This window comes from Ailuropoda melanoleuca, chromosome 1 (genome assembly GCF_002007445.2).
Source record: "Ailuropoda melanoleuca isolate Jingjing chromosome 1, ASM200744v2, whole genome shotgun sequence".
Taxonomy (NCBI): domain Eukaryota; kingdom Metazoa; phylum Chordata; class Mammalia; order Carnivora; family Ursidae; genus Ailuropoda; species Ailuropoda melanoleuca.
The window spans coordinates 200,861,567-200,887,244 of record NC_048218.1 but is presented as its reverse complement, the minus strand read 5'-3'; the positions used below and the strand labels follow the sequence as shown (position 1 = coordinate 200,887,244).

Here is a 25,678-nt window from a genome sequence, read left to right as displayed (position 1 = left end):
GTAAATCTGCTTTCTCCTGGCAGGGCCCCCAGTCCCCTCAGTACATGCGGGCGTGCGCATGCGTACACACACACACGCTACACGCTGCATGCACAAGTCACACAGGAGATACACTCTCGGTCCCAACCCCAAACAGGCTCCGCCTCCTCCTCAGTTGAGGAGTCCCGGACCGGCTCCTTTTACCACATTCCCTAACCCGCCAGTGCTGTACGGAGAAGATATGGGGGCTCCTCCATCTAAGGCAGAGGGACCCTGGGTCCAACTCCAGAAACTTCTGGCCTCCTGGCTGGTCAGAGGGCAGGACTGGGATCAGCATGTGGACGAGGCCCACATGCTGCAACAGAAGAGGTAGGCTGCCCCAGTCATGCTGCATCCCACCCCACACTGGCCTCCAAGCCCTCTGATCCACTCGGCTGTCTCTCCCTCCTGGAGCAAGCCAGCATTCCATGCCAGGCACTGGGCTGTACCCAGCCGGCTTGTGACAAACCCCGGCTGCGTCCTTTCATGGGCAGGGCAGGAGGAGACTCGATGTAGACTCAAAGCCAGGGACAAAATGACACCACAGCTCTAACCAGGCTGCCTGGTGGCGGAGGGGGGCAGGGGTAGAAAGGGACAAGACAGAGGGCAGCTGACCCTGGAGAGAGGCAGGTGCAGGCTGATGGGGAACAAGTTACTGGGGGAAGGCATGAGACCCTGCAAGTTTTTGAAGACTTGTTGCGTGGAGAAAGAGTAAGGGATTCCCATTAGTATGAATGAAAGTTACTGTGTGCCAAAGGGGAGGAGAGCTCTGTTTTGTATTACATCTGGAGCCGACCAGCTGATAAGGGAAACTCAGCTTATCTACCTCTCAGTTTACGGTCCCGGCCATACCATATTCCGAGGACACAGAGACTGAACGAGGCCCGTGCCTGCCCCTGGGATGCCTTCAGGTCAGGTGGGGCTGACACCTGGAGACAGATCATTTCATGAAGAAGTGGCCAGGGCAGGGACCCATCCTGCAGGTGGGCCTCTGCCTTGGAGGATTTGGGGAACTTGTCGCCCATTAGACAGTTGCCTAGGGATTCGGTGAGCAGACAATAGCAAGTCTGGGGTCCAGCCCGGGCTGGCTTCATGCGACAGTGGCATAGGATCCCTTGGTTTAATGAGCTGCTGTTGTCAACTCAAAACGCTTCATTTTTGAACAAGGAGTCCTACATTTTCCTTTTGCTCTGGGCCTCACAAATTGTGCGGCTGGCCCTGGGTACAGTCTAAGCCCTCATTTGGGAAAGGCTCCCTGCTCACCAACCCCCCACCCCAGGCCCTGTGAGGGATCCTTTGGCCTCCCCACCTCCCTCCAAACTTCTGGGTGAGAGTAGGGCCATCTTGGAGAGAGAGCTGGGTCCTGGACCTCCCCTCTGCAGAGGGAGGTGGGGCTAGAGGCCTAGCTGCTAAGGCTGTGTGCGGTGCCCCCAGAAGAGGAGGTGAACTCCGGGACCCTAGCCCTGGTTGCCCTGAGCTAGGCAGACTCCCACTAGGTGAGATGGGGAGGGGCTGGCCCTTACTCTGCTGGCCCCTCCTGAGAGTCCTTTTCTAACAGACAGACTCGAGCTCCATCTTAAGATAAAAAGCTTCTTCTTTAAATAAAAAAGTTCTTCCCCCTGGCTCACAGGGCAATTGGAAAAGAGGACCTGGGGGCTTGGGGACATCATGGGAAGCGCTGGTCAGTCTGTCTGCCTTTCATCTCTCCCTCTTGACCCTCACCTGCCTTGTGTTCTCCCTGGGAGCCCGTACTTGTTTGCCCAGCAGGATGGGCTTCAGCTTTATCTTGTTTGGTTCATCGAGGCAGCAGGCAGCAGAGAAACAAAGATTAACTGACGAGAGGTGCCTCAGGTTGGCTATGTCCACAGGGCTTCTCCTGCTCCCAGTCGCACTGTTCTCAGAGAAGCCTGAGGCTGTGCTCCTTCTCAGTCAGGAACAGGGTAAAACACAGACGGACTAGATCGTCTGTACCCCACTCCAGAACTCTCCCTCCCCCCGACAGTGGGGATATGTATCTGAACAGCCCGGAGGGGTATTTGGAATTTTGACAGCTTGTAAATCTCCCAAGTCCCAACAACTGGCCCATCTCTGCTTCCCTGCCCCTCTGGTCTTTCAAAGTTCCCCTTGCCCAAGGAAAGCCGGTTCAGCAGGCCTGGGAGCAGGGGTGAAAACATTTACTCAGCTTAGATGGATTCAGCCAGGCCAGGCCTGATGGCCTCCTGTCAGTGTCACCAGGGCCACCTGCTCAGCAGCCCAGGCCTTCCTCACCACCCCCCGCCCCGAGTCTCCCACCCACTTAAGCCTTGAGCCACACAACCCCTCCGGCCCCCAACTGGGGAAAAACTGACGATGATGCAACCATGGGCGGGGGAGAGCTCTGCGACTGGCTCTCATCTCAGTCTGACCCTCAGCTAAAGTCTAGCAAACAACTCTTTCCATCGTGTCACTGAGCATCTTGTGTGACTCGTGACTGTTCCACATAGAGAACGTTTCTGATCCTCTCTCTGCCATTGGCCTCTCTGTGATTCTGCCTCCACCGGACTCATGTTCATCTTCTCCCAGGATCCAAGACTCTCCACTGCTCCAGGCAGCCAAGGAGAATGACCTGTGTGTCCTCAAGAAGCTTCTGCTGGACCGAAGCTGTGACTTCCGGCAGAGAGGTGGGGTGCAGCTGGGGTGTGATGGGAGGGGGGCCTGGCCCCCAGACGCTGAGGAGTTGAGCAGGGGGTGCTGGAGAGTACCGCCAGCTGGAGCCCCTGTCCTACTCCACTCCAGGAGCCTTGGGGGAGACAGCGCTGCATATAGCGGCACTCTATGACAATCTCGAAGCCGCCATGGTGCTGATAGAGGCTGCCCCGGAGCTGGTCAAGGAGCCCACCTTGTGCGAGCCATTTGTAGGTGAGGAGCCTGCACAGTAATTCAAGGTGGAGACAGTATGGAAGGGGCTGATGTCACCTCTTCACATGGGCCTCTGCTGGGAAGGGGTGACAGAGGGTTCAGGAAGGTTGCCCTTGAGTTGGAAGGAATGCAGAGGTCCCGGCCTTGGCCTTTAGCATCTGTGACTTTCTTTAGCTGTCCCATATTTCCTTTCTACTCCTCTCATGTTCCATGAAGGACAATACTCTGTTTCTTTTTCTCATAGCAACATTAGATCACAAGTACACCCTACCCACAATAGTCAAGAGGTGGGGACAGTGAGGGGACAGCCTACGGGACTAATCGCCCAAAGTACCAGGCCATCGTGCTGAGCCAAGGGCAAAAATCTATGCCAGGACCTGTCAGGGACATTCTGTATGCCAGGGGGATGTTGTGTCCCCAAGAGAACTGGGGACAGACCCCATGACTGAGAGCTCTCTCTGGGCCAGGTCAGACTGCACTGCACATAGCCATCGTGAACCAGAACGTGAACTTGGTGAGCCCTGCTCGCCCACGGGGCCAGCGTCTCTGCAAGAGCTACGGGCACAGCTTTCCGCCGCAGCCCCCGCAACCTCATCTACTTTGGTGGGAGCAGGGCCAGGGCTGGGAGGAAGGGGGCGTGGGGAGGTGGGCAAGAGCAGAGGGAGGGGGGAGCTGAGGAGGACTCCAGCCCCGGGAAGGCTGGAGGGGTCAGGCCTTAGAGGGCTTAAGCCCCATGGCCCTTGCTCCATCCCTGCCTCTGATTCTGCTGACAAGCGTCAGCAAGCCCGGAGCTGAGATGTGGGGGAAAGGAGGCAGTCACTCCGGGACACAGCCCGTCCCATCGGGCACTCATGCCACGGAGCCCTCTGCGTCCACAGGGGAGCACCCTTTGTCTTTCGCTGCCTGCGTGGGCAGCGAGGAGATCGTGAGGCTGCTCATTGAGCATGGAGCTGACATCCGGGCCCAGGACTCCCTGGGTAAGAGCTGGGCTCAGGAGGGGAGCGGGGACACTGGGGGCCATGAGGGCAGGGGCCCGGACAGCCCTGAGGCCCGCCCCAGGGTGGGCAGGGGAAGAGCAGGGCCTTCGGTGCAATGGCCATGGGACAGCCGTGTCCCCCCGCAGGGAACACCGTGCTGCACGTCCTCATCCTCCAGCCCAACAAGACCTTCGCCTGCCAGATGTACAACCTGCTGCTGTCCTACGATGGGCGCGGGGACCACCTGCAGCCCCTGGACCTCGTGCCCAACCACCAGGGTCTCACCCCCTTCAAGCTGGCCGGAGTGGAGGGCAACACTGTGGTGAGGGGCGCTCCCCTGGCCCTCTGGCCTCCTTCTAAAGACCCTGCTTCCCCAGCTCCCCGGCGGGCCGGGTGGCAGTCCCTTACTCCGTACCCATCGCTCAACGCTCAGCCTCAGGCCTCCCTGATCCGGAGCCTGGAGAACGGCACTCTAGAATATCTGCTCCGGTGACCCGAAGTGCTGTTCCCTTGGCCTGTCCTCTTCTTTCTATCTTTAGAGAGTTTGTGGGAAAGAGAGAGAAGCAGAAACAAAAGGAGGTTCACGCAACAGAGGCGTGGGGATGGCTGAGTGCCCTTCAGGGCCGGGGAGCGGGCAGCAGCCCTGCTGGGTGGCGTGGTGCCCGTGGCCCGCTTCTCCCACGGACCCTCAGCCTCACCGCTGTGTCCTCGGCAGATGTTCCAGCACCTGATGCAGAAACGGAAGCACATCCAGTGGACGTACGGGCCGCTGACCTCCACCCTCTATGACCTCACGGAGATCGACTCCTGGGGGGAGGATGTGTCCTTTCTCGAGCTTGTGGTTTCCTCCAAGAAGCGAGAGGTACAGATGCCGCAGTGGACCAGGGGCTGTCAAGCATCTGAGCAAAGTCTGTCCATTTGCTTCAGTCCTGGGCTCCAGACACTTCCCTGCCTTCTAATAGTTGGGGATGAGAACAGAACTATGGGGCCTTTGGGAGAAAAGTCCAGTCTGACTGCATTTTCCCTCTGCCCATCTCCAGCTCCTCTGCTTACCTTTGTCAAACTAACGTTTTAGCTGAGAACCTCTCCAAATGGAAGTTGCTTCCTATCATTCATTCATTCATTCATTCATTCCTCATTGAGCACCTTCTGAGTCCCAGCTGCTATACAAGGAACTGAGACTACAGAAATAAATCACAGTTCCTATCAGTCCACTTCCTCAAATTCAGGTCCCTGTCCTTGGTAACTGCAGTGGATACAATGCATGCCATCAGAGGGGCCTGGATCATGCACAGTGGCAGCAAAATGGAGGTCAAGTAACTTATAGGGCTCCCTGCTCAGTGGGGAATCTGTTTTTCCCTCTCCCTCTGCCTGCCGCTCCCCCTACTTGTGTTTTCTCTCTCTCTCTGTCAAATAAATAAATAAAAATTAAAAAAAAAGAGAACCCCAATCCCTCTGCATGAATTGTGCCAGCACAAATCCTGGGTATCCCATTTCAGCGGGCTCTCAGTGTTCTCTGACAGGTTTTATTCTTGCCTTGAGATCAACTTCTTTTCCCTTCCCTCACAATTCCAAGCCCCTCTTACCTCCCTTCTAGCTCTCCCCCTTAGCTCTATCAGAAGCCCAGACTCCCACATTATGGCAAAAACAGAGGCTCCCTGCCTGGAGCTCCTTCCACTTCCTGCTCTGACCTATCAAACACCTCAGAAACTGCCCACTGCCTCTCCATCCCTCTGGGTTCAGCGGGAAAGATGTTCTTTCAACTGATGGTTAATTCCTCCAGCTATGCTTTGAATTCGACTTTTCTTCCTTTCTCAGATGCCTCACCCCTTCTGTCCCCCTCTCTCGTTTGTGCTTAACCTTCCACCATGTACTTACATCAGGGCCCCAGCCCATCCTGGGGGCCTAGATTATTGCCACATCCAAACCCCTGTGCCTCTTGCTCCTCTCCGGTCCATGACACGTCCAGAACAAATGTGCCTGCTTTCTTGCTTGAACCCCCCAATGCTCCCCATTGCATTCGGAAAGCTCCTTCAAACTCCTGACTGTGGCATTCACAGTGCGCGATGGTCTGCCTCTGATTTACGTCACCCCTTGTAACTCCTGCCCACCACTCCCCACGGGTCCTCTCATGTCCCCAGACACACCCCGTTTGCCTTTGTGGATGACCTCTCTCACCTGCCTGCCTTGGCCACTGCCGGTACTTCATGGAAAGATCTTCTCTAGCTCCCCCCTTTCGCTCCACTAACCGCTGTTCATCCCTCAAAACTTCATCGGTGCTCCAGGGCCCTGTGTTTCTGTGAAAGTCCCCCTGCAGCACCCGCACGGGGCTCAGCGTAGGGTGGAGATTCACCAGTTGTAACTGAAGCGGCTGTCTAACCGAATGAAAGACGATGGCGCTGCTAGTGCGCTGCCCTCCGAGACCCGGTGGGAAGTCCTGCACTCCTCCCCATGCTGGTCACCCCCACCTGTGCTCTCCTTCCGTGGCAGGCTCGCCAGATCCTGGAGCAGACCCCAGTGAAGCAGCTGGTGAGCTTCAAGTGGAAGAAATACGGGCAGCGGTACTTCTACGTTCTGGGCGCCGTGTACGCGCTCTACGTGATCTGCTTCACGGCCTGCTGCGTCTACCGCCCCCTCAAGCTCCGCACGGGCAACCGCACAGACCCCCGGGATAACACCGTCCTCCAACAGAAACTGCTACAGGTGACGCTTCGCGGGAGGGGGTGGAAGGGAGTGGTGGCAGGGGACGCTGGTGCTGGAGAGCGGGGACACGACCTGGGAAAGACGCGCTAGGCTCCCGCCGCTGCAGTCTCCGGAGCACCCAGACGCCAATTAGGCATGAGACAGGAGACCGAGCAAGGTGACCTAATGAGTAAAAGTGCACTTGTCCAAGGAGCTGTGGTTTTTCTCACCCTGAAAGAACACTTGTTATTACAAACATCATGCATTTGTCAACTTCCTCATAATTTACAAAACCTATTGTGCCAAAGGGAGGAACATTGCGCTCCGAGTCCATTTCCGAGTCCATTTCTGGTCTGTGAGGGCAACACAGACCTCCCTCCCCGCCTGTGCTCTCTTCTCTCAGTATGAGGGCATTGGCAGTAACGTGTCTGCTGTCAGGCCACCTGTCGGATCCGCTGAAGAAGGATGCCCAGATTAAGTAACTGGTGGAAGTAAATAATTTTTGAGGTTCCTTTGAATCCTGTGGGCTTGCCAATCTGTAGTGTCCTTCAGAGACCCGGGTGGAGAGGGTGGCTCAGCAGAGGTGGAGAGGGGCTCTGAGAGTCTGCTGCTGAAGGGAGCAAACTGTCCTCTGTGGGCGACAGAATGAGTAGACCCTTGTGAGTACTTCCGCTCATAGACAGTCAACGAGTACGGCCGCATTGGGTTGGTTTACTGTTCACGGGTAACCAAAATTCTTGTCCCGGTGACCCGAAATAGCCAAAAGTGTGTGCACGTATGTGGGCAGAAAGCAAAAGACAGAGGAAGAAGAACTTTGCCAGGCAAGTAAGAGCTAAGTCACTGGAGACTGATGTTGCACGCAGGATGGGCCAGCCGCAGGTGTGGCGCAGCCTAGGCTAGGAAGAGGGATCGTTTGGGTCAGAAAGAGAACATAAGCTGCTTGCCTAGTCAAGGAGGAAAAACCCTGAGTCAAGTTAGTGGAAGGCACAGAGAAGCAACAGAGAGCGTCACTGAACCCCAGAGTAGGTCCATCTCTCTTGCTTCTGTAACTGCCTCTCGCTATACATTCGGTGTGCTCGTGGATCCAGAGCCAGTCTCTGACAGAGTCGGGTTTGCTACCTGGAGAGGACAATCCTGAGTGTGCTGGGGCTGCCTTGTTAGAGTGGGCACCAGTGCGCTGGGGGAGGTTGTGTCCCACACGTCTCAAACTGGGCATGAAGCTTGGCCCAGGCATGGAACCCACACAGGGAGAAATAAGGACGTTGAGGAGATGGCCCAGTGGGGTGGGGGAGGACTAGAAATGGGGAAAATGCATGCACATGTACGAGTTGAGGGGAGCTGGGCTTTTTCAACATTCCAGGCCTTATTTTTCAGATGTGTTGTTTTCCCAGTCCTCCTTTGGCTCCAGTTTACCTGGGGATTTTCTGGATTTAGACTGTAGATAGCATTCTGACCTGAGAGTTGGGTGATGCTGAACAATTTTTTACTCAGAGACTCCCCTCCATGTGCTCCCTTTCTCTCTGGCACAGGACTAACCTGTTCCTTTGACCCAGATAGTCTCTATTTAGAAGATCCCCTCCCCCTTACCGCAGGACTAGGGGGAGCATAATTATAGCTGAGAGCACCTCCCCTTCCCTCTTTTTTCTTTCCTCTTCTTTCTTCCCCAACCTTTACCATCTTTACTCTTTTGTCTTCCACCTAGATAATAGATCCTTTAGGCCAAATAGAAGACTGTTAACTTTCAAATGTTCTTTTCTTGGTGGGAGAAAGGGGCTCAGAGATTAAGAATGCTTTTGTAAGGGGTTCAGGTAGCAAAGACTACCAATGGAAGGTCCCTATTGTTTCACATTCCTCCTTGAGCTGTGTCCTGAGTTTCTGGAATATCTGTGTCCTCTTACTCAGTACTAAGCCCATCTGGATAATATCAGGGGCTCCTAAACTTATGACCATGATCTGAAAGATCCTGCTTTCATGATGTACCAGGCTTGTTAAATAATAGGAAATTCTCTCTCTCTCTCTTTTTTTTTTCTATTTTCTATTACTTGGGAGTCTTAGAAAAATGAAAATTGCACCATTAGTGTCTTGATTTGATTAATATAATTGTTGACACATTGGTTAGCCCACGGAGCTTTATCTTACACAAATGAATACTTTACTATCCAATTATACCAATAAATCTGGGCGCACAGGGCTTCCAGCCACTGAAGGATTTCCTCTGCAGATCTCATGGGATCCAGAGAAGTCACCGGGCTCCGTGAGAGCAGCCCAGTGTCACCTTCTCAGGACAGTTGAAAGGAAAGGAAAAACTCATCTGTTTCCATGCAGCAGTGCTAACAACACAAAAGCAGACAGAAATGAGGATGGAGTGAGAGTGTCTCTGTCCAGTTTTAGAGGTCTCTTTGGGGGTTACTGCACTCTAAGATGCCTCATTGTTCAGCCATAAAAGTTGTGCTTTTCCAGAGTTTCCTGAGAACTCTATTAGTTCAGTTGATTTCCTACCTCCATTCAATGTCTACTTGGTTTAGGCAGGGCGACATGCACAGTGATGCCAGTTCTCTTGGGTTTCCAGGTGAGTGGAAAGCGTCACTGTGGAGTCAGGTGGCTTGGGTTTTAGTCCTAACTCTGAAATCAAATAGTTGTTTGACCTTTCACAGATCCTACCTCTTACTAGATCAGTGGCTTTTAACCAAGATGGGAAACTGGTAACAATACTGGTTTCTAATAAGTTAGAATGTTTGGAGCTGAGGCCCCCTGTCAATGGTATTTTTAAGAACTCTTTGAGTGATCCTAATATTCACCCAGGGCTGAGAACTACTGGCTTCCGTTTCTGATACCTATTCATCTGTAACTTTCCAGTCTTAAGTCAATCCCTCTGATCCAGCAAGAGGGCATTGCTCTCTCATTGAAATTCCTCTTTGTCTCCTGAAGATTTCCTCGATCTCTCTCCTGCCCTTTTCCCAAGAACATGTCACTAATTTGTTCATTAAGCAAATAACCATAGAGAGCCTATGGAGCCTGGACATTGTTGTAGGCATTAGGAATTCAACACGATCTGAGCAAAACACCCATGATCTCTGCCCTTTCGGGTCTACAGACTGGTTTACCTTAAGTAAATGAATAGATGTTTCATCACAACCTGTGATTGTTACAATTCAGATTATGGTTTCATATGACAAGAAGGACAGGCTGCTAGGAAAGCTTATAACAGGGGCCTAGGCATGCTGAAAAGCCAGAGGCGCCTTTCCTGAGGAATATCTGTAAGCCGAGAGCTGCACATCAGTTAAAGCTGGAGAGTTAGTCCTAGGCAGTAAGCATGCACCCAAAAAAACCCTGCCGCAGGAAGAACTTTGCCAACATCCGAGGACAGAAAGAAGAGCTAGAGCCCAGGAGCTGGGTGGGGCAGGAGCTGCCAGATGAGGTTGCCCAGGCTGACCCTGCTCAAATCATGAAGGGCCTTGCAGGCCATCTTGAAGATTTTACTTTCTGTGCCAAAGTCAATGGGAAGCTCAGAAGGATTTTAAATAGGGGAGGGACTTAACAAGAACTTTGATTTAGAAACCTGTCTCTGTTTATAAGGTGGAGAACAGATTTGAGGACACCAGTGTGGATGTGGAGAGACCAGTTAAGAGGTTGTTATGGTTCAGCAAGCAAGAGATAATGGTGGGTTGGCCTAGGGACATGCTGGGGGCCAGGGTGGCATCACTACAGCACAATGGATTAGGTGCAGGGGGGAGGGAGCACACTGCTGCAGGAATGACTCATAGGTTTGCATTCATTTAAAAGAATGAAATCTTGCCATTTGCAAGGACATGGATAGAGCTAGAGAGCATAATGCTGAGTGAAATAAGTCAGTCAGAGAAAGACAAATGCCATAGGATTTCACTCACATGTGGAATTTAAGAAAGAAAACAAACAAAGGAAAGAAAAGAGACAAACAAACAAAAAAACCCCACTCTTTTAACAAACAGATAGTTATCAGGGGGGATGGGTGAAATAGGTGAAGGGGAGAAAGAGTATGCTTACTTATCTCAATGAGCCCCCGGTGATGTATGGGATTGTTGAATCACTGTATTGTACTTCTGAAACTAACTTAACACCGTATATTAACTAGAGTGGAATTAAAATTTTAAAAAGCAATAGAAAGAACACTGTCTTAAGAATAACTAAGAAAGCAGCAAACAAATTGAATAATTCAGGAATCATTTATTAAATATTTGCTTTGTGCAAAAAAAAAAAATGTCCTCCACCTGTCATGGTCAGTGGGATTGATTTGTCTACACATCATTATTCCTCACAAGCTCTGAACAACCCAGAGCACCACAGCTACTTGAAAACCCAGTCAATATCCGGCTCTACACAATGCTGTTCAGGGATCCTAAGCACCTTATTGTGGGACAAGCACAGCAAATTAAAGAGCAAAAGAGATGAATGGAAGTAGGGAGGCTGGTAGGTAAAAATAACATGTGCTGAGTGCTTACCTTGTGCAAGTTACACGCATTTATCAGTGCTTGGGGGAGCTGGTTAAAATCAGATTCTGACAATTAAAGCTCCAGTGGGACCCGAGATTTCTAACCAGCAGTGGGGGGATGATGATGTTGTGATTCTGTGGACCGCACTTTGGATGACAAAGCCTTATATCCTTTAGTCCACATAGATACCCTAATTATTAAGGGAAAGTATCACCGTTTTAAAGACGATGAATCTGAGGCCAGGAGAGGTTAAGTACTTTGGCAAAGGCACTCAGTGGGTAAGGGCAGCCCTGGGATCGGGGTTCTGGTCTGCTTCACTGCCGAACTTCACCTGTACCTACCAAGCTAGGCCATTTCTTTTTTTTTTTTTTTAATGATTTTTTATTATATTATGTTAGTCACCACACAGTACATCCCCAGTTTCCGATGTAGTTCGATGATTCATTACTTGCGTATAACACCCAGTGCACCATGCAATACGTGCCCTCCTTACTACCCATCACCGGTCTATCCCATTCCCCCACCCCCCTCCCCTCTGAAGCCCTCAGTTTGTTTCTCAGAGTCCATAGTCTCTCATGTTTCATTCCCCCTTCTGATTACCCCCCCTTTCTTTATCCCTTTCTTCCCCTACCGATCTTCCTAGTTCCTTATGTTCCATAGATGGGAGAAATCATATGATAATTGTCTTTCTCTGCTTGACTTATTTCACTTAGCATTATCTCAAGCTAGGCCATTTCTTTCTCCAGAGTCATGTGCTCGGTCCCAGTCTTCTTTCTTAGTGGCCTCATTGCATGAGAAACTCATGTCTCTGGGCTTTGAGGGGCCCCCGGGGCCTGCCACATGCCCCAGTTTGTCCAGCTGTCCCTCATCTCTCGCGGTCGGGATGAGGGACACCGCGTGTGAGGGGCAGCCTTGGTTAGGACCCCCTGCACGTGCTAGAGGATCAGAGTAACCCCTCATTACGAGCCAGCAGGACTCTTTCTGGGAACTTCGTTCCTTTGCAAGCTGGGGTCTTGGGGAGGAAAAGAAGGTTTAGGACTGGAATTTGAGCGCTGTTTCGGCCGTCTTCCCACTTCCTCTGGGTTGCCCACGCTCCCTGCCGGTCTCCGGTCTCCGAGGTGGTGCAGGTGACTCTGATTCTGCTCTGCCCACTCCCTCTGGGCATTTCCTTCAAGGCAATGAGCTCAGCCAGCTGGTAAATGAGAGCAAGGTCATTAGGCTCACTTCCATGAAGTATGAATGGTCAGCCTCCTCAGGGGATTTGGCTGTTGACAACTGAAATTCCAAGGCTTATGAAGATATAAAGAATTCCAGTCATTAATGAAAGACATTTATTTTTAGAGGAGTGGGGTAGAGTATTTTCTCAGTGCATTATTAGCCAGGCCCTCTTAGGTGACCTTAAGTTACAAATCTCAAAATCCTGGAAAAGCCCGAATCTTGGTGACCTTTTCCCCATTCGCCTCCAGATGGGTTTCCCCAGTCCTGCTTCCTGATTCCCTCGTTATCTCCCTTCTGCAACTCTCAGAGCATGCTCAGCTTGAACCTGCCTGCTTCCCCCCCTCCTTTCCCTCCTTCCTTCTTTCGAAACAATGGAGCATCCACTGCACTGCGCCATGCATTGTGAATAAAAAGCAGTGAGGTGCCCCTGGTCTCAAGGAGCTCTGAGATGACTGGTGAGGCATGTAGCACCCTGACGATTATAGTGTGCTGGGTGAGGTCAGTAAGCAGAGTGGTTCCAGGTGCCTATGGGAGAACCCCTGAGCTGGGGTGGAGGGGCAGGAGAGGAGCCCCAGGAGGAATGCCATGACCTGACTATTAAGGCTAAAGTGGGCCAGGAACTATGATGGAGGAGGGCAGTTTAAGAAAAGGGCATAGTCCACACAAAGGCCTAGCTTAACGCCCAAGAACCCCAATAGTTCAATGTGGCCGGAGCATCACACGGAACGTGAGGACACGGAGGAGGAGCCAGACCAGCAAGGGCTCTGTACATCACGTCTAGTAGTCCGGGTCTTATTTTGTTTAATTCTCATCTCCCAGTGGCACTTCTAATTAAAAGAATACAGGCACATGATTTAAAACTTAGAGGGCAGGTATAATGAAGAGAAGCAGTGTGGGGGCCGGCCCCTCCTGACACACGTCCTATTCCATGGAGGCAACCAGGTTTGACCTCTTTAAGTTTTTCATTCCTGTTGTTATCGCCACACTGCTGAATAATACGCTTCTATCTTTAATCATTAATTAAATTTAGACATTATCAACGGAATTTCTGCTATGATAAAGGCTTAGGCAGCACCCTCCATTCCCATCTTCCCTTCATTTCTTTTTTTAAAGATTTTATTTATTTATTTACTTATTTACTTATCAGAGAGAGAGAGAGCAAACAAGCAAGGGGAGGGGCAGAGGGAGAGAGAGAATCTCCCGCAGACTCCCTACTGAGTGCAGAGCCCAAGGCAGGGCTTGAGCTCATAACCCTGAGATCAAGACCTGAGCCAAAACCAAGAGTCGATACTTCACTGACTGAGCCACCCCGGTGCCTCTCTCCCTTTCACTTCTATTCTGAAGACTTAAGGGAACCAGGAAAGGTATAGAGCAGAGATGCCATGTGATGACATTTGCATTTTAGAAAGACCAGTCCAGAAGCATGGCAGGGAGTGAGCCAAATGAGGGCAATGGCTTCATGGTAAACTAGATGACAGATGCCACAGGTTGGCATTAAGGGAGTATTGCTGTGAATTGAAGGAAAGGGTAGCATTTGAGAGAGAACTGGGAGACTGAATGAACAGGACCTCAAGAATGAGTGTGTCTTCCACTTTACTTTGCCAAGCACAACCTTGAGCCCAAAAGCCTTTCATAAAGACCAAAAATCCTGAAAGCTGTGGATCAGGCTCTCAATATAGACAGAAAATCTTGAATACAATCTCCAGGGAATAAAATTCTCAGAAATTCAAAGGAAAGCTCATTCCCAGCTTGAGTTTAGGGTTTAATTCACAGAGGTGGTTAATGAAGGGGGAATTCTTATTATCCGTTCAATAGACATCAATACGTCGTTCACCAAAATTCAATGCTCCTGTCCTTTTTTAAAACGTGAAAATCTCAACTTTGAAAAGAGTTATCTATTCCAAACTGAGAGCCAACCTTATATACATTGGTGCGAAGCACTAGAATTCCCCTTAAAACCAAAAGAAAAAGAAAGTGTTTTAAAAGCCCAGTAGTTCCATTAATCTTTCATCTTTATTGAGGTATAATTGATAAAGAAAATTGCAAGATACCTAACATGTACATTGCAGTGATTTGGAGTTTGTATACAGCGTGAAAGTGCTCCCACCATCTAGTTCATTAACACATTCATCTCCTCGCATATTTACCTTCTACGTTAGTTTTTGGTGAGAGCAGTTAAATTCTACTCTCAGCAAAATTCTTTTTTTTTTTAAGATTTATTTATTTATTATATAGAGAGAAAGATCACAAGCAGGAGGGGCAGAGGGAGAGAGAATCTCATGCAGACTCCCCACTGAAGGCAGAGCCCCATCCAGGGCTTGACCTCATGGCCCTGAGAGCATGACCTGAGCCGAAACCAGAAGTCGGACACTTAACTGACTGGGCCACCCAGGCACCCCGCTCTTAGCAAATTGCAGTTATATAATACAGTGTAGTAATCAACTATAGTCATGCTGTGCATTAGGTCCTTAAGATCTTATTCCTCTTAGAGCTTTAAAGTTTATACCTTTTTACCAACTTCTCCCTATTTCTTCCACTCCACAGTTCCTGGTGACCACTTTTCTATTCTGTTTCTAGGATTTTTACTTTTTTTTTTTTTTTTTTAGATTCCACATATAAGTGACACCATGTGCAGTATTTGTCTTTCTCTGTTGGGCTTATTTTTCTTAACGTAATGCCCTAAAGGTCCATCCATGTTGTCACAAATGGCAGCCTTTCCTTCTTTTCTTGTGGCTGAATGATATTTTATTGTATGTGTGTGTGTGTGTGTGTGTGTATAATATTTTCTTTATCCATTCATCAATTGATGGACACTTAGGTTGCTTCCATACCTTGGCTATTATGAATAGTGCTACAATAAATATGGGAGTGCAGATATGTCTTCAAGATCCTGTTTTTATTTCTTCTGGGTATATGCCCAGAAGTGGGATTGCTGGATCATATAGCGGTTATATTTTTAACTTTGTGAAGCACCTCCATACTGTTTTCCATAGTGGCTGCACCAGTTTGCATTCCTACAGTGCATCAGAGTTCCCTTTCTCCACATCTTCACCAATATTGTTATTCCCTGGTTTGTTTGGGTTTTTTGGATGATATTCTATCAGGTGTGATGTGAAATATCATTTTGGTTTTGATCAGCATTTCCCTAGTGATTGGTGATGTCGAGCACCTTTATATGTCTTTTTTGAAAAAATATTTATTCAAGTTCCTCTGACCAGTTTTTAATTAGATTGTTATTTTTTGCTATTGAGTTGTATGAATTGCCATTATTCTTATTGCAACTTTCACACGTATATATTACCTTTTCCTCTCTAGAGAGAGCAATTAAAGACAAATAAAAGCCCTATATGAGGGTCTTGTGTGGTGATCTTGGATAGCAGCGAGGAAGGGAGCCTTCAGGACACTGTGGCACTGTGCGGCCTGGTTTAGGGGAGAGGACTTTTAAGGACAGAGTTGTGGCGGCAGCTACTTTAGGGCAGTCAGATCCCAGGTGGAGCTGTGACAAAGCTTGGGACACCTGTTACTCAGTGTTGAGCTTGTGCAGACCTCGTACTTGGTTTGTTTTTGTTCTTGTTTTATTTGAGAGAGAGAGAAGGCAGGGTTGTTGTGGGGGAGAGAGGAGAGGGAAAGAGAGAATCTCAAGCAGACTCCCCACTGAGCACAGACCCCCCGTAGTGGGGCTTGATCACCCTGTGATCATGACCTGAGCTGAAACCAAGAGTCTGTCTCTTAGCCATCTGAAACACTCAGGCGCCCCAGAACCCCTACTCGTAGAGGAATCTGTTAAACAAGCAGAGGGGTGGAAGTTGGGGGGGAAGCCCCAGAAGAAGAGTGTCACTGGTTGGTGTCTCACCTTTTGAGCTCCTGAGGGAATAGCCGATGCCACTCTCCCACCGTCCTCTAGGGGTGCTATGATCCCCCACAACGCTCAGGGCCAACGTCTGCATTTCCTTTACTTAGTTAAGCCAAGAACGAGCAGATTTCCAGACATATTTAACAAAGATAAAAACTTCTGAAAAGAATTCAAAATTTTTGTACAGACACATATTTGGCACAGATGCAGTTATTTTATTTCTATAGTTAATGTACTTATTATTTATCCAACTATTCACTACCTGATTCTCAAAAGGAGTTGGAATGTTTTACAATTAAAGAGAGATGCTACAGGAACATTAAGATAAAGAAAAAGAACAAGGCCTATGAATTGAATTTCAGGACAGAGGCGGGGGATTCAGTTAGAGCTGAGTATAAAAAACAAAAACAAAACAAAACAAACAGTCTCTGAGCCTCCTTGGAAGCAAGGCAAAAGGCAAATTGTCCCTTAGATGATAAATAAAATTGACCAGTTTGTCAAAAGAATATCAATTCCTTAAACAACAAACAACAATAACAAAGTCACTGAAATCTAGCTGCAGGTGGTTAGATCACATTGTTTCCCAGGAACACAGACACCAGCTCTTTTTATGATCTCTCCTAGTCCCATAGGATTTACCTGAAACGTTTCCACCCTCTGTTGGTAGTCTGGTCCTACTCTTCCATAAAGCCTCATATCCTTGGGTGCTTCTGAGCTGTCACTTTCTGAGAAATAATGGGGCTCCTGGTGGATGCCTTCTTTATATCATTGATCCCCTCCTACCACATAGCATCTCTTCCTATTTCAAAGCTATGTCTCTCACTGGACCAGGGAGAACATTCTCAAAGTACCCTGTTGAAGGATGCTTAGAGGTTCCAGTTTACCAGCAGAGCAGAGATGATTAGCATTCCTCATGCCTAATGAGGGATCACACCCTTCCTAGCTTAGATCATCACCTTTCCCACTGGCGCTGGGACTCTCAACTCCTTTCTTGGGTGCACCACTCAGAGAAGTGACCTTAGAGAAGAGAGCTCCTCAGAGTCTAAAGCATACTTGAATGTGTTGAAATTATGTATACAATTTCCTGTGGGGATTACAAATATATGAAGACATTTTTCTGGCAAGGGGGTCCACAGTCTTAATGATACTCTCCAATGGACTCATCACTTCAAAAAAGTTAAGGATCATTATTGTTGAATTCTATCACTGCATCTGTGTTAAGTTGTAAGACTTTCACTGTGAAATCACATGCACATAAGGAGGATGGTCTTCTTTTTATCGTGACCTTAGGGCTATATCTTTTATACCCACTGCTCAGGATAAGGCAGGGACCTTCCTTAACTAAAGTTAAGTTTTGGGACTCTTCCACAACTAAAATCCATACAGTGTCTCTAGCCTTGTTTTCTGACCTTTTCTATGTTGCCAAATCATAATAAAACTACAATGAACATATCTATAGTGCTTTCTGGTTTATAAACTACATCCAGATACATCATCAAATGTGATCTCCACAATAACACTGGAAGGTAAAGCATTATAGTCTCCATTTTACAGATGAGAAACCTCAGACTCAGAGAGATTAAGTGGTTTATTCAAGGTTTTGCTAAAACTAGTTGGTTCTGGGTCCATTCTGGAATCTGAATTCTGTGATATGTTTATAGTCTAGTCTATCTTCCAAGGATCACAATGAGATTGGAAAAGCTGGACTTTCAGCATAGTTGAAACCATCCCAAACCGCTGATAACCCTTCCTGTTGGTTTAGCCTTCTTAACTCGATACTCTGAAATGTGATCTCAACCCCTTGGAACACATATCATAAACTTCTGCTCACCATATATATTATAGTGATTCGCTAGGGGGTGGCTCACATTATTAGCATGTACAACGTATTTTAAGCCTTGGATACCTAGACTAATGCCCTGAAAACACAGTTAGCCACAATAACAAATACAGTGGTGGGGGGTGGGAGGTGTGATGGTGGTAATGGGAGCTTTTCTTTATCTGAGATGGACTTCAGTTGCTTTAGACCACTTGTCCAAAAAGGATTTGACTCCTAATCCATCAAAAAGTACTTACCCTGAACTTACCCCCACAGGAGGCCTATGTGACTCAGCAGGATAAAATCCGTCTGGTGGGGGAATTGGTGACCATCGCGGGGGCTGTGATCATCCTGCTCCTAGAGGTGAGGTACCCTCAGGGTCCAAGCTGAGGCCATCCACCCGGGGTCCCAGACTGAACTGCAGTCCACATTGTCTTTTTGTTTTACTGGTGCCTTCCTAGATCCCAGACATCTTTAGGGTTGGTGCTTCTCGATATTTTGGACAGACTGTCCTCGGGGGACCATTCCATGTCATCATGTGAGTGTCCCTTCCTTTCAGTCCCCTGCCTTCCCTTGCCAGAATTGTTCCAGGTCTCCCATTTACTCTCCGGGACCTAGACCTCAGTTGACTCTCACCTCCAGGGATTTCCCTCCGGTGGGCTCATATGTGTGTGTTTTGGGTGTAAGGACTAAGCCTGAGGGGGTACTACCCAAGTCTTCACCATGCTAGAGGGGACAAGAATATTTCCTCTCTCACTCCTTGTTCTCTTCCTCCCCCCTCTGCCAAGCATCATCTATGCCTGCATGGTGCTGGTGACCATGGTGATGCGGCTCTCCAACATGAACGGGGAGATGGTGCCCATGTCCATTGCCCTGGTGCTGGGCTGGTGCAGTGTTATGTACTTTGCTCGAGGATTCCAGATGCTTGGTCCCTTCAGCATCATGATCCAGAAGGTCAGTGCTTTCCCCAAAGCTTCCTCTGGCTTCAGCTGTAGGACCTTTCCAGACAGAGGGAGGAAGTCAGAGCAAACAGGAAAACACTGCTGTGAGTGAATCTGGTGGAGCTAGGGGGCCTCCAGTCTAGCAGGATGGCTGCAGAGAGGCAGGTGGAGAAGGGTCACTCCACCCTCCCTCCCCTTCTCTTTCCTGTAGATGATTTTTGGAGACCTCATGCGTTTCTGCTGGTTAATGGCTGTGGTTATTCTGGGATTTGCCTCCGGTAAGAGCACTGTCCCCTCTTCTACTAGGTAATGGGGTCCAGTTCTTCAGAAAGTTGGCTCACTCTTTCTCAGTTCTCTGTTTTGCTCCCCCACCTCCCCAGTAGAAATTGAGTCAAAAAGCATATCCCCGGGATATGGGTCACTCAGGTTGGCTTAGAAGTGAGACCATGTGCTCTGACTTTATGGGCCAATAACATTCGTGTTGACTAACCGCTCTGCAAGATCATTAAAGAAGAGATAGAAGAAAGGCTTTGGAGAGAGAGGGCCATTAAACAGGAAAGACTGGCCAGTTGCAGATCTCAGAAAACTTTGTGGGCAAACAGAGACAGTGCAATATTTAACTCTTCTGTGTTTACACTTCAGAAGAAGCAGTATAGAGAATTCAATAACACAGAACATACTTTTTTTTTCCTATGTGTGATCGAAGTTGGGAGAAAAAGAAAGAATTCAAAGAGGAGGTACCGAAAAAGATTCTAGAAAGTTTGAGAATGAGAGAGGAAAACAGAAGAAAAAGAGCTGTAAAGAGAGATTGAGGAAAGAGGGAGCGGCGACTCAGTCTCAGCCCAAGCCGCTGGGGCTGGGGGAGAGGGGGACTCTCAGGGTAGAGAGAGGAGGATAGTCAGAAAATAACAGCCAGAGCCCGAGGGAGGGTGAGGGCAGTGAACAAGTAAGAGAAAGTTCTTAGGGAAAGGTGCTAAGAGGATGGAAGAGGAGTAAGATTGGCAACTCAAATCCAGTCTTTAATGTCTGCAACTAAACATCCCTAAGACAAGGGGATGTCCTAGGCAGTATTTAAAGACCCCTCCCCCCAGCTCTAAAAGACCATGGATTTTAGTACAAAGGACACTGTTCTTGTCATAAGAATTCCCATTTAACAGGGATTCCCACCAAACAGTAGACTGAAAAAAAAAATGCCCCAAGATCTGAGTTATGAATGGGTAAAACTGTGGTAGTCTGCCTATTTGGAGTATTTCTTATGCATTCTTTCTCCCCACTCTCTACCCCATCTGTACACGTAAATTACCACTCCCAACATATATATATAGTTACATAGTATGCGTATGTTGCATATAGTATATATATGTTATATAGTATATAGTATCATGACTTGCCAGTTACAAAATGAGGTCATGATGACAGAGCAGCTTTCTGTCGATGTCCTATACCCAGAATCTTCTAAACCTTATCTCTTCTTGATTGCTGCACTTGCTTTTTGATTCTTTGTCATAGACCCTATTTCCATTCTTGAGATCACTTTTATATTTCAGTTCTCCATATGGGCAGGAGTGTTTCAAAGGTTCTAATGCTGTACTAAAGTTCCAGGATGTGCAGTATTATCCAGCAGGCTAGACACTGAGCTGGGAAACCTTCTCCATGAGGGTCCAAGTTCACCCAAGGAATCTCAGAGTGATGGATGATTATCTAGAGGTCACTGAGATTTTTTTTTTTAAGGTGATTTTCTTTTTGTCATTTCATATGTCGGTTCTTTGAAATTGTTGGAGATTCCATGCATTCTTGTAACAAATCATCTTTTATATATTCTATTTTCTAAGATGTGAAAAGCAGTTAGGTGACTTATTTTGTGTGTGTGTAATAAGTGTGTAATAAGTCACCTAACTGCTTTTCACATCTTATATGTGAATATATATATATTTATAAAAATATATTTATTTATAAAAACATTATAAATATATATATTTATAATATTTATAATACACATACATACTTTATACACACATTTTGTTAAATGGCTGAGTATTACCATTTTCCAGACTGATGAACTGGGTCATTTGACATCTCAGGGTTAGCCAGGTCCCCATGTAGAATGTGACTTACATGTACACAGTCACATATGTACATTTATGGGCATATCTGTGTGTCTGCAAGTGTGTAAGTATGTGGAGATATGACTAGGCCCATACTTATTGTGATAACTCCCTGTTTCCCCATCTCCATGCCCACTTCCTGGGCGGAGCAGCGTTCTATGTCATTTTCCAGACAGAGGACCCAGCCAATCTAGGGCAATTCTATGACTATCCCATGGCACTGTTCAGCACCTTCGAGCTGTTCCTCACCGTCATTGATGGGCCTGCCAACTACGAAGTGAACTTGCCCTTCATGTTTGGCATTGTCTACTTTGCCTTCACCATAATCGCCACGCTGCTCATGCTCAACCTATTCATCGCCATGATGGGCGACACTCACTGGCGGGTGGCCCACGAGCGGGACGAGCTCTGGAGGGCGCAGGTGAGCCCCCTGGTGGCTGGGAGGGTTCGCGCAGGTGAGTTTATTAGTATTAGTCTTACTAAGGGGAAGAGTATGGACAGAAAAAGCAAAGTGGAATATGTTATGGTAGATGACTCTTAGGGGAATCACAGAATAATCCAGTGGGGTTGTCACCTCAACAAAGGTATTCGGACAGAGGAAGAAACAGAAGGAGTGAAAAATGGTATGATAGGGGTAGGTTCAATACCCACGAGCTGAGGTATTGATCACAGGAGAAAAGTCGATCTAATAGTCAACCTTGGGTCCAGTGAGAACTAGAAACTGTCTTATTCTTATGTATTCTAGTTCTTATTTTTTTTTAAATTTAATTATTTCTTAAAGATTTTTTTAATCTCTACACCTAACATGGGGCTTAAACTCACAATCCTAAGATTAAGAGTTGGCGTTGCATGCTTTACTGACTGAGCCAGCCAGATGCCCCTATATATTCTAGTTTTTAATGTTCACCTTATCTTCTATTTGCTTCTCCCTGTTTCTCTATGATTTTTTCTTTATATCACTGAGGATGATACAATTTTAGAGTTGGAAGTAACTGTAGTGGTCTTCTAGTTGAGCTCCTACCTAGAGATTAATTATTCATCGGTCAAAGGGTCACTTAATATCTTTTTTAATGCTGATTAGGACCTTTTTATCTCAGGGATTTGGATAGTGGTTGGGAGGAGGAGAGCTTTGTCATATTTCAAAAGTTTTTGTTACTAGAAATGTCCATGTTGCATTGAGCTGAAACCTCTCTTTCTACAATTCCATTCTTTGGGCCCAGCCTTTTCTTCTCACATAACACAGAACACACTCTTCTGTATGAACACCATTCAGACATTTGGATACAGCCATCATTTATGCCCTCAGACTTTCCATTCACTTAATAATAATTACTTAGAGGCTGTTATGTGTTGGGAAATGTCTAGGAGCTGGGGACACCATCATGAACACAATAGATGCCATCTGTGTCTTCATGGAGCCTACAGTCTGGTTCAGAAGACCGCCATTAACAATGGACTTCCCGGAAGCCTGTACAGTTACAGTAGTAAAAGCGTCATGGAGAAGTGGAAGATGCTAAGAACAGGATGCTACAGAGCAGTCTGATGGGGAAGTTTAGGAAATGCTTTCCTGGTGGAGTAAGAATTGGCCAGTTAAGAAGAATGAAAGAAAGAGATGAAGGATAAGGGTTGTATCAATCAGGACTCTTGGCTACAGGGACAGAAAACCAAACTCGAATAGACTTTTAAAAAAAAGGCATTGGGAGGAGGATGTGTTGGTCCTCATAAGTGGAAAGTTTAAAGAACTAAACTAGCTCTAGGCATATCTGGCCAGAGCCTGTATCTCCATTTCCCACATGACATTAGTTTCCCTGTTCTGCTTTCCTATCCAGACTCTCCTAAGTCACTCTTTCCCATGTCTTCTAGAAGCTCCAAACTCCCAAAGGAATGAGCAGATGTACTGCATTGAGCAATTCCAAGAGCCCCTTTCCTCTAGTATTCTGTGTGTTTCCTGATGCTGTGCAATATGTAATCCCTCAAAGAACATCTTTCCCCTGAAAACCCAGTCTAAGTTCCATCTCACTGTAACAGGTTTGAGCCATAAGTGCATCCCTGAATTTGAAGTTAAGGCCAAGGAATGGAGAGTGGGGATGGTGGTGGTGGAGTTTAGGGGAGAATAGACTAATTGGCCAGGCCTGTGTATAGTCCAGTCTACCCTAACTGATGGACAGAGTGGTGAAGGGACAATGCTGTAAGCTAAAGAGGTTCTGTTACCAGAACAAGGTGGGGGGGGTGGTGACTTATGGCACAACAGGACACATAAATGTCCTTTTCTTTTTCTTTTTTTTTTTTAAGATTTTATTTATTTATTAGAGAGAGAGACAGCCAGCGAGGGAGGGAACACAGGCAGGGGAGTGGGAGAGGAAGAAGCAGGCTTCCACCGGAGGAGCCTGATGTGGGGCTTGATCCCAGGACCCTGGGATCACTCCCTGAGCCGAAGGCAGACGCTTAATGACTGAGCCACCCAGCCACCCCATAAATGTCCTTTTCAAGATAAAGAAAGAGAAGAGCTCTGTAGAGAAAGGGAACAAATGATTAAAAGTCCTGAGGTTGGAGGGAACTTGGTGCAACTAAGAAAATTGAGTGGAAGAACATGACATGGGAAATTGGGCTATTTTAAGGATTGCTGGTGCCTTCAACTAACCAAGATCATGGTCATTGTAAAACTAGAGTGGTCCTGATAAGATTGGAGGAATGCAGTATAAAGAAGTGTCATGCCTTTCCTTGCTTTGGACACTATAGTATAAATGCCACCTCAAATTGAGCCAGGTCTTTTAGCAAATGTACAATTTGCCCTTACCAAGGTCATGATCAACTAGAACCCCCTGCATCTTTGTTATGCAACTTAATTAGTGGGGCCCCTTTGCTGTTTTCCTGTACTTGCACAGTCTTAAACATAAATGTGTAGGACCTTACATTTGGTTCTCTTAAATGTCACGTTATTGGTTTTTGACCAGCATTCCAGTCTGGTGATACCATTTTTATATTGCTTCTGTCACCTCACATATTACATAACCCTCCCAGTTTTATGTCACAGGCTTATTTGATAAGCTTGTCTTCTATGTTTCATCTAAGTAATTAATGAGGGCTGGTCAAAGGACAGAACATGTGACGTGCCACTAGAATTTTCCCTGCCAAGTTTACCCAAGTCATTAACCCACTCTCTTTCTTTGTAGGATATGGGTATTTAATTTGCTGCAAATTCCCTGAACACTAGCAGCGTCGCTTCATCTCCACCATCATAGAGATTCTATTTAATCATTTCATTTAAATCAAGATAGCTAGTCTATGGCTTTTCTATGAAAAAGCAAATGAAATTAGTTTGGAGTGGCTCATTTTCTATGAATGTGAATAGTAATGTAGGGGTCACAGTTTTATTGAAAACACTCATAAAATACTCTCTCTCTCCTTTTATGATGAATGATGAGTAAAGCAGGTAGCATGATGCCTGGCACAGGTGAGGGCATGGCTAAATGACTGTCATCTCCCCAAGCTCTGGGATCCTCATCCGACAGGTTCTTCTTTGGTCCCTATGACAGTGGCCTCAAGTGTCCCCTGAAACCTCATGACTCTGAGTTTCCTCTACCTCTCTCTCCTCCCAGGTGGTGGCCACCACGGTGATGCTGGAGAGGAAGCTGCCTCGCTTCCTGTGGCCTCGCTCTGGGATCTGCGGGTGCCAGTACGGGCTGGGGGACCGCTGGTTCCTGCGGTGAGTGACAGTGTATATATGTAACGTGCCAACAAGTGTGAGGCCATGGGAGTAGTGTAACCAGTTCCACATTTAGTACACATCTTTTCATTCCTGATATCCCCAGTCGGACCAGTGGGAGACATCATCCCTCTATAAAGTGAGACCGCATTAGCCTGTTTAGAGGAAGTGGGTGGAGCTGATGAGGAGGATGACAAGACCGCTAATAGCTGATGCCAGGCTGTGAGTACATCAGGGCAGTAACGTGTGTGAGGCTGTGTATGTGTCCATGCTTAGACGTGGGCATGGGCTACCCAGGTTGTTCTAGTCTTGTTCCTACCTGACCCCCATGTCTAGTAAATTCTTGCCTTGAAGCTAACATTCTCCATACTCTACCTTCAGCTCCTGACCATGGCTCTCCCCTCTCTGTTTTCTCTTCCGTGTTCACTATTAAACACACACACACACACACACACACACACACACACACCTCACTACTCTCCAAAACCTGACTGCTTACCTCTTTGGTCTCTATCCCACTTTACCCTGCATTCTACTGCACTTCCCTTCATTTGATCCTGGGACTCTGGTCCCTTCCTTCCTTGTCCTCTTGGTCCTGCTTCCTCCATGTGTTCTTTCCACCTCTCCTTCTCATCACAGTCCTTTTCTCTTCACCTAAACTGAATCCCTTCCCCTTTGCCCTCCTCAGAGTCGAGAACCACCACGATCAAAATCCTTTGCGAGTACTTCGCTATGTGGAAGCTTTCAAGGGCTCAGACAAGGAGGATGGACAAGAGCAGCTTTCTGAGAAACAGCCCTCTGTTTCTGCCATTGAAAGTGGGACCATAGCCAGAGCCTCTCTGGCCCCCCCCACCCCCTCCCTGTCCCGGACCACATCTCACAGCAGCAGCCACCGGGGCTGGGAGATCCTTCGTCGCAACACCCTGGGACATGTGAATCTTGGGCTGGACCTTGGCGAGGGGGATGGAGAGGACAACATCTATCATTTATGA

The 25,678-nt window shown here is 47.7% G+C and overlaps 1 protein-coding gene across 1 annotated transcript; it reads left to right on the top strand.

Annotated features, from left to right (window-relative positions):
• The first annotated feature begins 220 nt into the window (after positions 1–220).
• Positions 221–25,678, top strand: TRPV5 (transient receptor potential cation channel subfamily V member 5). Its single transcript, XM_011230960.3, is given in 16 exon segments — positions 221–348; positions 2,581–2,678; positions 2,794–2,916; positions 3,384–3,432; positions 3,434–3,519; positions 3,795–3,893; positions 4,040–4,215; positions 4,609–4,755; positions 6,384–6,596; positions 18,211–18,297; positions 18,396–18,472; positions 18,723–18,888; positions 19,087–19,153; positions 21,133–21,401; positions 24,580–24,686; positions 25,375–25,678. Coding segments are annotated over 16 exon segments (2,196 nt in total).